The following is a 13,795-nucleotide window of genomic DNA, read 5'->3' as shown; positions in this document are numbered from 1 at the left end:
ATGGCGCGGGAGCTGAGCCAGGAGGCTGTGCTGGACTTTCTCTGGGCGGCAGGGGGGCGAGCCCCCAACTCGGCGCTGCTCCGCCACTTCCAGCGCTTCCTTCGCGACCCGGCGCTGACGGAGCAACAGCGGCGGGAGCGCCGCGAGTATTTCAAGAGCCTTGTCAACTCCCTGGCCACCGTCCACCCCGCCGCCGCCCCCGGCGCCTCCAAGGACATCGTCCTCCGCCGCAGGTACCGCGACCTCCTCGATGAGGAGCTGCCGCCGCCGGAGGAACAGCGGGAGGAGGCAAAGAAGGAGCCGCCGCCGCCCCGACGCGACCCCGACCGGCGGCGCGACCCCCGCGGGGAGGCGGCGGAGCAGGGGCGGCCCTGCGGGGGGCAGCCCCCGAGGAGTGCCGCCGTGTCGGGGGGCTGCTCCGCCCGGGGCCGCGGCGGTCCCTGCTGCGAGCCCCGCCGGGCGCGCCGCGCGGCCGCCGCCGCCCCGGCCGTCCCTCCGCCGGGCCCCGGGGCACCGCCCCCCGCCGGGTCGCCCCACTCCCTCTCCCCGCCGCCCCCCAGGCAGCCGCCCCCGTACCGGACCCAGCCGCTGTCCTCCGGGCCCTGGGCGCTCCGCCCCGGCGGCACACCGCGCTCCCGGCCCCCGCCGCTGCCCTCGGCTCCTGGGGCGCTGGTCCCCGCTGTGCCGCCCCGGTCCCCATCGCCGCCGCTGCCTGCCGCCGGGCCGCCCTCTGCCGCACCGTCCCGCTCCCGGTCCCCACCGCTGCCGTCGGGCCCGGGGGTGCCTCAGCCCCGGTCGTCGCCGCAGCTCCCGACCGGGATGCCCCTACTGAAGGCCCCAGCGCCCTCAGCAAGCCTGAGGGGGCCACCCCCCACTGGACCCTCCCAGTCCCCGCAGCTGTCATCGGGCCCCAGGGCGCTGTTCCCCCCCGAGCTGCCCCCATCGCGGTCCCTGCCGTTGCTGTCCGCCCCGGGGGTGCTGCCCCTGTCCCGGTCCCTGCAGGCACTCCCTGCCAGCCCCTCCTCATCCCCACTTTTATCAGGCCCAGAGGTGCTCCCCTCCACCAGGCTGCCCCCATCACAGTCCAGGTCCCTGCAGCAGCTCCCCACTAGGCCATCCCCAGCCCTGCCGAGGGGATCCGGGGGGCTGACCCCGAACGGACCAACCCAACCTCAAGTGTTGCTGCTGTACCCACGACAAACCCTCACACTGCCGTCAGGTCCTGGGGTCCTACCCCCTACCAAGCCACCCCCATCCCAATCCCTGCCACGCTCCCCCACTCAGCTAGCTCCATCCCGCTCCCTGCAGCCACCCCCTTCCAGGCCACCTCCATCCCAGTCCTTGCAGCCAGCACAGGGCCCCGTAGCGCCCCAAGCCCCAGAGAGCTGTCCCCCAGCACCGCTGCCTGTCTTCAGGAGCATCAGGTGCCAGCTCGCTTTGTCGGAGGTGCAGAGCACGCCCCCATCGCTGCCCGAGGACTGTGGGCGGCAGCCCCGCACCACGCTCTCCAGGAGCTCCTCTAGAAATGCCCTAAGCCGGGGGCCATCGGTGCCACTGGGACAGCGGGAGCACGCCTGGCTAGTGGCGATGTCAGCGGGGTGCTGGGCACGCCTGCGGGGGCTCTTCCTGGAAGAGCCGGAGCTGGCCCTGCTGCGGGACTTCATGTCAGGCTTCACGGTGCTCCACTGGCTGGCCAAGCACGGCGACGGGCCTGGCCTGCAGGAGCTGGCGGCGGCGGCGCGGCAGACGGGGCTGGCCCTGGACGTGGACGCCCGCTCGGGCTGCGGGTACACGCCGCTGCACCTGGCTGCCATACACGGCCACCAGCTTGTCATCAAGGTGCTGGTGCTGCAGCTCGGCTGCCAGGTGCAGGTGCGGGACAGCAGCGGGCGCCGGCCCTGGGAGTACCTGGGCGGCTCCACCTCGGGGGAGATCTGGCAGCTCCTGGAGGCACCCCGTGGCGTAATTATGTTCCCCACGCAGCCCCTGGCCCGCAGCGTGTCCTCTGTCAGCAAGGTCTCGCTGTCAACTGGCAGGGCAGTGCTGCCCTCCTGCCTCAAGGTGCAGCATGGCCGTGGGGCAGCATCCCACCGATCCAGCAGCGAGAGCGACTGACAGACGGCTCCCTGGCAACCCCTGCCAGTGGAGACGGGACCTTGGGGGCCGAGAGGAAGCCACGCAGGCAGAACAAAGCTGTGAAACAGACTGAACCTATTGCAGAATGTAATTTAAATTATTCTAATGAACCGTTGTCTAAGCCTTTCTGCCCTCTCTCCCCTTTCTTGCTTTTCTACCCGTGAGAGGATGCAGAAACTCTGCTGGAAGCTGGCAGAACCCTTGGGAATCAAGTCTTCTGCTGCCCACAGGGCTGGCACCAGCTGCTGGGTGCAGCCATGGTCACCAGTTAGTGGGACCATGGGTCTGGGGGGAATCTCAAGCCTGGCCCCAAGCAGGGTGGAACGCTTGCTTTTGCTGACAGAGACAGATTGTTGTTGGTCCTGGTGTTTGCAAAACACTTGTTTACACCACCTAAACTCTGGAGAGTGGTAAAACTGCATCCCTTTTTAATCCCAGGAGATTAAGGATGAGTCCCACTTTTAAAAATGCAGCTGATCAAGATCCAGCCTTCCAGCAAGAGGCCTCGGAGAGCCACTGGCTGGGGCAGAGGGTGGCAGTGGGAGAGCCTGGAGTAGGAAAAGGTGTTTCCCAGGCCACCTTGCCCACCAGCCGATGCCCAAATGAATGCAGGGCAGCATCACAGCCCTGCTCCCCTCCACAACTGCCCAGGGCTGCCCAGCAGCATGGATGCCTCTCCCTCATTCCTGCAACTCCAGCCGCTCTCCTCACACCACAGGACTAGGAAGCGGTACCCACACTGTGGCTAGAGCCCTGTTCCCACCCCTGGGCATGGAAAGCATTGCAACAGGAGTCTCTGTTGGGCAGAAATGGAGCTGGGCTGTAGCACGGGTCCCAGGCTTGCAGAGGGAAGGCAGGTTCATAACCAGAGCTGCATTTCTCCAGAGACCCTAGCCTGAAATTGCCTATTAGGTGTTCATGTGATGGGAGCAGTTGGGACTGGGGGGCCAAGTGCAGTGAGGAGATATCCAGTGCAGTCATTACTCAGAGCTTACAAATAACAAGCTGTCTTTAGCAATATCACTGGATTACGGGGGTCCTACAATGTACTCTGCTCTCTGATTTAGCATAAACGAGCTTCTAAAGCATCAAAAATGCAATAAGTTAATCTTGCACCTAACCTGCCTCTCCTACAGATCCTCTTTGAAGGCAGGAAGAGAGCTAAGATTCATGAGGCAGAGATCCATCACTCCCTGGTTGGTGCTCCTGCTGCTGGGTGACCCCAGCTGTAGGACCAGTGAAACCGGGGCTGCTGGCTCTGTGTCAGTGGGAGGCTTTGGAGCAGACCACAGCAGTAGGTGGGACTGCTCATGGATTGGAGGCATGTGCCTAAATGGCTGCAGTTTCGGGGAGGAACGGGAATGAGGGCAGCAGAACCTGACCCTTGCATAACACGCGTGCCAGGGAATGCCTCGAGTCCTTGCTCAAGCACTAATTGAGGTCTCCGCTTTGCTCCGGGTTTATTTGAGGGAGGAACTCTTTCCTGCAGAAGGGAAGCTACTCTGCCTGACTCTGTGGCCATGAAAGGCTGGAGCCTTTTCCCAGCTAGGTTTATTATTTTTACAGGGGAAAGAGCTCAGTAAACCAAGGCAGTGTCCTGTCAATGATCATTCCTCTCTGAGAGGACAACACAAACTTAAAATCATGAGAAATTCAACTCTGAAGTGGCCTCTGAGCCACTGGCATGGGCACCTCGAGGGCCCTCCAGGACTTCCCTGCAGCAGAAGGAATCCTGTGTACCTCCCTTCCCCTTCAGTCCAGCTGGGGATTATGGAGCCTTCCTATACATGGAACTTCATGGAAGGAACCCCAAATGAAAGAAGTTTGTGAGCTGACTAAAGCCGTCTGATGGGAGCATATTGTTTCTCCACAGACACCTGCAGCTTCCAAAGGATAAGGTTTTTCCCCTTCCGTGCTGCTGGGACAGTGCTGCCTTGGGATTCTCATTTTACAGCCTTTCCATGACCTTCCTCTGTGATGCAGACCTAAGTGGCACTTTGTTTTTCTGCACACTGTTGCAGACCTCGCTGTCATCTTTTTCAGAGCCCTTTTCTCTCCCTAGCAGTGTTGTTAGGCTGCTGAACTAAATAAGTTGTGACCTGATTTTGTGCCCACTGGTTGCTTGCCAGTTGAGATGACACAGATAAGCCTCTTTCTCCAATTTTTAAATTACAAGGCAACTGTCAGGAAGTTTGAGAAAAAACTTTCCGTACTGGATCCATTGTGCATTCACTCTGTTTTATCACCTTAGTGATATTAGAACTGTTAATGTTGGTAATACTGCACAGCTCCTACACCACACTTTAAAAGCAGTCAGTCACTGCTTTTGGTAATGACCACTCTTTTAACCCACAGAAAGCCTCATCCTCCAAGTTTTGTGCTGCTGAAATAAGCAGTGGACAGGATGAAACCCATCTCCAGCCCACTGTGGAAGGCAGGGCCAGATCTTTTATCAGGCATGCCTGGAGGAATCACATTGCCACCCTGGTGCATCATAGATCCAGTCACCCAGGAATAATCCACCTCTGGGTATACACACATGCAGCCTGAGCATCTCAGTTTCAAAGCTCTCCTGACCTCCTTACTACTTACTTGTCAGCCTGCCTGGCCCCTTCCACACCTGTGCACCCTCCTGTTTCCTCATTGCAGCTGGAAGTGGCTCCTGGATTCACACCCAATCCAGGCATCTGACGTTGCACCACCCTGAAACACAGGACGTGTCATAGATTAATGCACAGCAGGACTCTGTCCTCTCCTCTCATTGCATTTAAAAACACACCTCCCACTTGTCAGCTGCTGATGATAAAGTCCACCCCTCTGCTCTTTAATGCTTATCTCTGACCAACTGCTTTGTACTCCAAAAACCACGGCCTTCAGAGGAGGGGGGTGTTTTTTCACACAGTGGCCTTTGCCCATCACATCCTGTCAGGCCTGAGCACTCAGAGCCTTACAGAGTCGTGGTGAAGGTAACCCTGGAGGCACAGTACCCCCTTGTCACCACCCCCCTGCTCCTGGGGCACACACTGTTGCACACACTCATCAGATTGCTACAGGCAGACAGCACAGCAGAGCTGGACGTGCATCTTGTGAAGGCCTCAATTATGTTCCCAAATTGTGGCTCTGGTGACACTCATGCCACAGCCTTCCCTCAGGAGTTGCCCAGATGAGCTGGCAGTCCAGTGTGACTGCACAGCTGCTAATGAAGTCTATTTGTCCATTGCCAGCTGGCCTTTGCCTACAGGGTCCTTGTCACTTAAGCCCAACAGAATGGCTTCTTAAACACCAGGAGCTGGAGAACAGTGCTTACACCAGCACCCAGCAACGCTGGATGGGTCACCCAGCACAGAACAGGGAGCAGTCAGCAGCAGTCCCATTTTGGGGCAGGGATATTCTCTGAACGTACAAAGCTCCTCCCACTCAGCAAATCGAGAGGAGTTTCCCACCTCAGTGTACACCAAATGTACACTGAGCTTCCCAGTCTGAGAGCAGAAAGCTGGGAACAGATTGCTGTGCTTCAGTTCTGGTTTTTTTACAAGCCTCTGGACAAGGACCAAAGGCTGGAGCAATGGTGGGAGCCCAGCTCAAACAACCCCAGGGGCTTTCTTGCAATTAAAGAAGTGTCCCTGGGCAAAGCTGATGAGCAATAGCACAGAGCACTGCCAACCCAAGCCAAAGGCCAGGGCACCCTTTGTATCACAGCACTTTATGAAGCAAAGAGAAAGAGAACTTGTAGAATTAAAAAAAAAAACAACCAAACAACCCACCACTGAAAAGTCCATCATACAAAATGCGCTTTTTTTCTACTGTGATGAATGCTATTTGAATGAAATAGTTCGTATACAACTCCACAGTGAGAAGAAAGTCTTGCACACTTTTGGGAAGTAATGAAACAACCCCAATTGCTACTAAATCCCAGTAAAGTTAGAATTTCTCACAACTACATTTCCTGCTAGTAGCAGCAGATGGCAGCTTAGCAGAGTGGGGTTTACAATAAGAATACCCCCTCCCCCCCAATTAACAGTACAGTTTTCTCCAGCCCAAATTTCCCCATTAAATGAAAATCGTTAGCCTTTCAGGGAAAAACATTTTCTTTGGAAACTGGGTCCATTGGAAAGCACTAAAAGCAGAATTCTTAGTTTGGTTAAATTAATACCCCTCATCCCCAACATGAGGCTATTTAAGCAAAGAAAATGTGTTTTATCCTTAATTTAAAGGAATGTATTTTAAGATACCAAGGAAGGCTTGGTGGTGAGGCAGTTATATATATATTGTGCTAAATACTTAACTGAGCACATACTGCAATAGCCTCTCTGTGACGATGCAGATGCATGATTTTATGTAGGTTGTTTTTTTCAACAGAGCCATTACTTTGACGTGGTAGAGAAAACTTCTTTGTGGGTGGTTTAAATAAGCCTAGGGCTCATGGTACTTTAAATCTGGATTGGATTTTGGCAAAGGCATTTTAGCTCCTAATGTCTATCAGGGCTTTCTTACTGTACAGCCCGTCCATAAAGTATAAGCGAACTGCTTAAGAAGCAACTTGTTTAAGAAGTCAGAATTTCTGTTGTGAAGGGAACACCCACCAAAACCATAGGCAAGGTTCTCCACACAAGCTGTCAGGCTGTGTGGCCTCAGCTGGCATTTCTAAGCAAGGGCCAAAATCCTTTGAGCTTCCTCCTTGCTGCAGGGCCTCTCTGAGAAGAGTTCTTCGTTTAAATATTTTCTTTTGGCTTTCCTGACACGCGGTTCTAGACTGAAGGAATGTTCTGATGGATTTGATACCACGAGAGGTGTTTTATGGTCTTTAATGTAGTCCGGAATATTCTAGTGAAAGCGGGAATTAGAAGAATTTGAATTAGTGTGTGTCTCAGACCTGGAGTCCCATAACAACGCCGCAGGGAACAAATAGCTTTGCACGGCCAAGCACAGGGCGGGCGTTATCTCGGGTTGTCCAAAGTCCACGTGGGAGTTGCACGTCACTGGTAAACAGAAGAGAATGTTTAAGGGAAACAGGAAGGTCTTGAGTGTCACTCACAGAGAGGACAAGAAGTACCTCCCAGGCCTCAGTGGGGAGTGTTGTTGCTACGGGGATGCAGAGCTGTGCTCCCCCATCAACAAGCACTGCACCCTCCTTATCTCCCCCGTGGTTCTCACGCTGCCTGGAGAGGGTATCTAGAGTGGCCTGAGAACCAAATGGGCAGCTGATAAGGATGAGGGCAGGGTTTGCTCTCACAGCCAGGCTGTTTGCAAGCCTGCTATGGGCCAGGCAAGACAGAGGGGCCCAAGGGAGAAGCAAGTAGCACACAGTAGGAGCTGTGAGCTCACAGGAAGCACAAGCAGCTGACAAAACCCATGAGAAATCCCCATGTATAAAGACTGGTTTCTGTAGAGGGGGCTGGGCAACATTGGTTCACAATGCATGTATGGATGTATCAAAACACATCTGTTTCCAGAGAAAGATGAGCCACTGCATGGCACCATACTAAGTTGTACATCTCATGGACTAGATGTGGCTTAAGTGTTTTAGAGGGAAAAATAAGGAATGCAGTGCTCTTGCCAAGGCAGGGCAGCTCCCAGGCAAGTGGCTTTAATAAATACATCTCCAAGAGGTCAGTAAGCCTGGCAGCCCGGCCTGCAGGCTAAGAAGCACAGATGGGCACAGCCAAGGGAAGTTGCACATTTTCCTTTGCATAAACACTAGAGCTGGTTTAGTCATCTGCTGAATGGCAGGCTCAAGGGGAATGCAGATGCTTGAGTTCAGCAGTTATTTGCATCTGATTTGGATTTTTTGTCTCTTTGCTTTATAAATACTGAATAGATGATTCAAGCAAAGATCTTGCCCTCTCCCTGGTTCCTCGTTGCTGCTTCCCAACAAGCCCAAAGTTGCAGTTCCTCGTGGTTGCCTCTTGATTTCATGCTGGGTGACTTTTCAGCTGCTGGATGGTCTGTGCTCGAGAGGAGCAGCAGTCAGCCATGGATCTGTGTGTCCAAGCATTCAGACATGGCACCTGGAAAGTCCTTCTCCTCTGCCTGTGGTCAAAGGGGAGGGAGGATGCAGTGGTGCTTCCCTTGGATTTTGGGATCATGTAGACTTTGGCAGGTGTGCTGCCACCCCAGTCCTGAGTCACGGCCGAGGCCTTGGGCATGAGTCACACTCTCCCAGTTCTTCCTGTCACTGTGAGAAATCCTGTCTGCCCTCCCTTTTCCTTGCATCCTGCAGTGCCCAGGGCTCCCCACCACTGCCTCATTTCATCATGCTGTGGCCAGAATCCTTTCATGGACCCAGCCAAGAGCACCACAGCCCTCAGAGGCTTCAGGAGCAGGGTTTCTGCTCTGCCCACTGTGCTTGGGAATGATGGTCTTGCTTCCAAGCAGAACTTACTGAACTGCCACTTGTATTTCCAAATGTGTGTGTGCCTGTGCATATTTCTAACTGGCTCCTCCTTCTTTACCTTTCAGATGAGATGTCATTCTGTAAAATGGCCTGTCACGAATAGTGGGAGGCAATCAAATGATCTGCCTCCATTTGATACTGATTTATAGCTGCTGTATTAAAGAGATCCATCAGTGTTAGTCTTAAACCCCGAGTGTATCTTTGTCTATTGCAATTCAACAGCCAGGGAAGCACAGAGCTGTCCTCTGAACTAAGGGAGCCCTCGTGACCCTGAACTCATTTCAGGTAAACTCTAAATCTGGCTGAAAAAACACTGAGGGAGAAGATGGCAGGAAGAGGAAGGCACTTCACGTAGCATCACTTTGATGGCTCTTCAGTGCCTTAGGGCTCAGAATGGACAATGTTACTGTTTCTTCAAAGATTGTTACATTTTATCAGCTTGTTCTTTCCAAGGCATTTTCCAAATACTCGCTGACAATTTTCTTTTGCCTGAAATTGAATTTAAGAAACTTGAGCCAGCTTTAATACAATCCCTTCTCACTGTGGGTGGCTCAAAGGAGACCAATTCTGGCGCACACATGTTTTTGTGGGAAAGAACTCCAGATGGCTTGAGTTTCTAAACCCTCCTGGCATGCTGTATGTGCTATATGTCAGGATAGAAGAGAGCTCTTCTAAATCAGTCAGCCTAAGGTTGCTGGAATGCTTTTATGGACACACTGGTCCCACCCTGTCCAAAGTCACTGTGAGGGGTTTTCCCCCATTGATTAGAGCACACCATGTGAACTACTTCGAGGCCTGTGTAGGTTTAGGTTTTATTCAGCAGGTCAGGGATGGGAAAAGGCACAATTTCCCATCTTCAACCCCCACACAAGTCCCCTTGCAGCTGATCATGAGGTACAAATCAAACCCAGCTTGCCTGGGGCTAGACCACAGGAATATATGAGGCTTAGGAAGTGCTGCTATCCTACTGCGATATCCCAGTGAAAAGTGTTCCAGGGTCTGTTCCCTGTCACAGAAGTTTGCAATGTGGTCAGATATGTAAAGTAAACAACTATGTTGTGAAGAAAAATAAGTACTTAAAACTGCCAGAGCTGACAGACCTCTAGAAAACATGCCCTTGTAGGGTCAGTAACCCTTGGGCTGTGCTGTGAGTTCACTCTGCAATAGCTGCTTGACCAAGATCTCTGGTGAGCTGCAAAGGGGAGGAAAAGATGGACCTGGATCCATAACTTTAGAGTAGTGTTCCTCACCTCCTGCGAGGAACAAATGCAAACAGCTCCTTAGAGATGAGGCAATAAACTCTGAGGGGAGGTGTTCACCACCTGCAAACTTAAAAGGTGTGGAGGGAGGTGCCGAAGTGAAATGAGTCCAACACAACAAAGGCCCAGTTCTTCTGAGTAGTTAACAATTTGCTCTAGTTAAATGTAATCCACTGAGAGAGGAGAGAAACACAGGGATTATCAGCTTGGGTCACAGTGTTAATGAGGGAAATAAAATGAGAAGACATACTTTAAATTCCAGGGACACCATCAGCAAACTCCTTTCATCACTTTGAGATAGTGCAAGAAGTTCTTTATAATTAACTGAATTTATAATTAACCTGGAATTGAAGTGCTTCCCTTTTAATGTAGGGAAAGCTGAAATCAGGAAGCCCTCAGGGACAAAAACGCTGTAGGGACATGTGGTCATGCAACCCCAGCTGGTTTCCAGGGAGGACTGGACCTTCAGCCTTTCTACCTGCACAAAGTTCCCTCTGAGGCAGTGCTTTGGGAGGCCCTCTCAACCTCCTGCCACACTGGACTGTGGCTCCTGAGTCATCTTTGTCTTTCAAGAGCAGGTTAGAGGTTTTTTGGGAGTATGGCTCCATTCCCCCATGGTCTCCAGCCCAGCCCATGGATAGCACAGGGCTGGAAGCCACCATGGTGGTGAGAGCACTGCTTCAGCCAGCAGTGCAGAAGGGTCCAGAGCAACTGTGTGCACCCAGACTCTTCAGGGGGTCATGATTACTCGAGCAAAAGGCAGAAACTGCTCAGATGAGACAAACTAATGTGCTACAGGAGAAACAGAGAGAATCAGACACTTCAACAGCAGAAGCAGATTATTGCTTAAGTTAAAGTCCCCAGATATTCCAAGAGATAGAAAACAGCCTGTGTGTGTATATAGAAATATTGTGTATATATCTGTTATGCTGTAACAGCATAATATTTGGGTTGTAAGAGTAACCAGGGGCTATTGTTGAGAGCAGGATCCCATCCAGACAGTATTGACACAAATATTCCCTAAAGACAGCGTGGGAGAAAGATGCTGCCTTTACTCGATGAACTGAGAATGAACTTACAGAGACAAGAACAAATCTTCCCTAAAGAATATGAAAAGATAAACCCTTACTTAAAGCAAACTGTGAGCTTTCTCTCACACTAGGAAAGGGTGAGGAGTTTTCCTTGTCATCCTTTTGCCAGCATGATCCTTGGATTGGGGCAGTTCTTGTCCCTCCCTGGCCCTAAGTGATTCAGGGGCAATGGCTGCAGCAGCGGTGCCCTCCCAGGGGGGCACAGGTACAGTACTGCTGTGCTGGCCCTGGGGCCAGATGCCCTCTCCAGAGGAGTAGAAAGTTACTACTCACAGCAAGAAGTGGGGCCTCTCTCTCAGCTGCAGCAGTGAGGAACTCGGGACGTGCAGCATCAACAGCTACCAGTGTGTGTGGGTTCAGAGCAAGACAAGCCAGGCACAGGGCCTGAAGAGCCAGCAGGCCCCGTGTCACAGGGGGCAGAGGAGATATACCCTGGTCCCTGAGTTAGCCAGCAGCAAGGTGTGTTCTCAGACCTTCCCAAACCAGGGCCAAGCCATTGCTAATGACAGCAGTGATTAGCCAGGGATGAGAGTTGCCAATGGCTAGGTGAAGATTAAAAAGAGAACAACCAGCCTGCTGCATCCTTATGGTATTTACAGCTTTCTACAGCAAATCTGGGATGTTTCTAGGGAGCTACAAGAAAATCAGACTGGCCAGTTGTCTGCCTGCAGCCTGTGCAAATCAAGAGGTGGATGAAGTGTTTGGGCAGGACCCCATGTCCTCTAGCAAGCCCGCAAGGCAAAGCACTAGGAAAGCACTCTTAATTTTCCCCATAGGAGAAAATTCCTCTGGGCGTCACCTCTGGATGAGCAGAAGGTGACTCTTCTCTGCCTGCACCCTTTACAAACTCTCTGAAAGGGAAGGAGACCCACTGGCTCCCCCACTTTTCCCCCACTCAATCCCTGGGAAAAATGGAGGGCAGTTGGGCAACTCAGCATTGTAGCCTGAGAATAAACACTTTTCTGATTTCGCAGGGCGTCCAACCAGGAGTGCTTGAAATCTAAAGACCAAAGGGTTTGTTGCTAAACCAACCAGGCTGCCAGTGCAGAGCACTCCAGAAAAACAAACAGTGCAGTCTCCGTGTGTTATTAGAAAGGTATTTCCCTGTCTGAAGGGTCAGAGGAGGAGACCTCAGGCCAGAAAAGCAGCTCGCATAAAATGTGCATTTCTGAAGTGGCGTCAGAGTGGCCAAAGCTGTGGCACTGCACGGCCCCGGCGCTGAAAGGAGGAGAGAAGTCTCCAGGGATTTCACAGAGCTGAACAGAAAACAAATACACAAACCCAACCGACCAAACAGCATTTGCTCAACCCCTCACGAGTGGCAGTGACCCAGAGAACAACTGCACAGTAACTCAGGCATAGCAAGCAGGCATCCAAAGCCTGTCTGTAACATGTGATCCCAGCTAAAATTGCCAGAGATTGGGGCTAACTTAAGGTGGAATTAGTTGGGCTTCTCCCAGCTCTGTGTGGAGGAGGCCTGCTCTCTGTGGCATTTGCTACCTGCACCAACTCTGTTCCCAGTTAACTCCTGACTGCAGTATGGCTCTTGTGTATGTGTAGGACGACCAGAGAGTCAGTTGGATGCCAGAGCATTTGCAGGATTTTCCCTGCAGCACTTTCAGTCAGCATTTTGCCCTCTCTTACACATCCCAGTCACAGGGCTCCAATCCAGGGTGGTGACTTTCTAGTTCAAACACAGCTCAGCTTTGCTGAAATGCCACGGGAATGTTCTGAAATGGGTGTGGGGGATGTCTGGGACAAAGGATGGTGTCAGGAGTGAGGATGCTGTTCCTGTAACCATGAGCATGCTGCTCTAATGAAGTTCCAGCAGCCCCCCGCAGGGCACCATGTTTCCCACTGCTTCCTGGCCATAAATTCCTGCACTGTTTTGTGAGGTACCCTGTGCAGCCCTTCCAAAAGTTACCTGCAGACAGGTGTCTCACAGGCTGGTCATGACTCAGCCAACAAGTAGCACACTGCATTTATCCAGCAGCTCTGACTGCGGGTTTACAGGTGGGATTGTGAAGCTGCATGTCAGTAGTGTCACTGCAGGTATGAGGGAAACTGAGGCACGGAGGGCTGAGGACACTGCTAAAGCCACTGCATGGTACAAGCTGATCCAGTGACACAGGTCCCCAAAGCACTGCAGCTGCTCCCACCTTCACCGCCCTGCCCTGCCCTCGGGGCAGTCATGCTGGGTGCTTTTAAGGGATTTAGGAAAGGGGAATAGCAGGCATTAGGGACTGGCTGGGAGAGCAGGCTCCTCTCCTGTCCTCTCAGCTGCACACTGGCCTGTCCTGCCTCTTCCTCAGCTAACAAAGCATTTCTCTTTTCCCTCTGGAGCCTTTTGCAACTGGAATGGAACCAGCGAGATCAGGCTACTTTTCAAAAGATGCAGCCTGAATTCTCACATCTGCTAGAGCCCCACACCACCAACCTGAACTGTCAGGCACTTTTTAAATACCGACATGGAGTATACCAAACCCTTGAGTTTCATTTAACTGCAGGCAGTGATGATTTGTACCCAGGGGCTCCCGTCAGTCCAGGCCTTGCAGGCACGAGGCTGGGCTGGGAGAACACGTAGGAACCCACAGAGGCGCTCACTCTGCAGCAGCAACACGAGGACTCCAATCCTGATTTTAGACAGAGATCGCTTAACAAAAGCACCTCGCTGCTATCACAGAGCCGCACTCCGGCTCCTGGGAAAGGAGCCAAGAGACACTGCATAGCAGCTAGGAGAGCTTACAGCAAGGATTTCCAGGATCACGCAGAAGCAAACAACCACTTAGCTCTTAAAATCATACACTTTCTGCCTGCAAAGGGCAGTATCGCTACAGATCTCCCGCTGTCCCCTTTAAATGGCTGGGAAGCTCCATCCCCGAACAGCTGCAATCGATCACCACCTCCGCCCCCCC

General features: G+C 52.9%; 1 protein-coding gene across 1 annotated transcript; it reads left to right on the top strand.

The window, feature by feature from the left end:
• On the top strand, positions 1 to 2,195 carry SOWAHB (sosondowah ankyrin repeat domain family member B). The gene has a single exon (XM_027668205.1). The coding sequence runs from the start codon at positions 1 to 3 to the stop codon at positions 2,113 to 2,115; it is 2,115 nt and encodes a 704-aa protein (XP_027524006.1). The 3' UTR covers positions 2,116 to 2,195.
• The last annotated feature ends 11,600 nt before the right edge of the window (positions 2,196 to 13,795 follow it).

The sequence above is a fragment of the Corapipo altera genome, unplaced genomic scaffold (genome assembly GCF_003945725.1).
Source record: "Corapipo altera isolate COAL_440 unplaced genomic scaffold, ASM394572v1 214, whole genome shotgun sequence".
NCBI lineage: Eukaryota > Metazoa > Chordata > Aves > Passeriformes > Pipridae > Corapipo > Corapipo altera.
The sequence above is the reverse complement of the archived record's forward strand: the minus strand, read 5'-3'. Positions and strand labels throughout refer to the sequence as shown.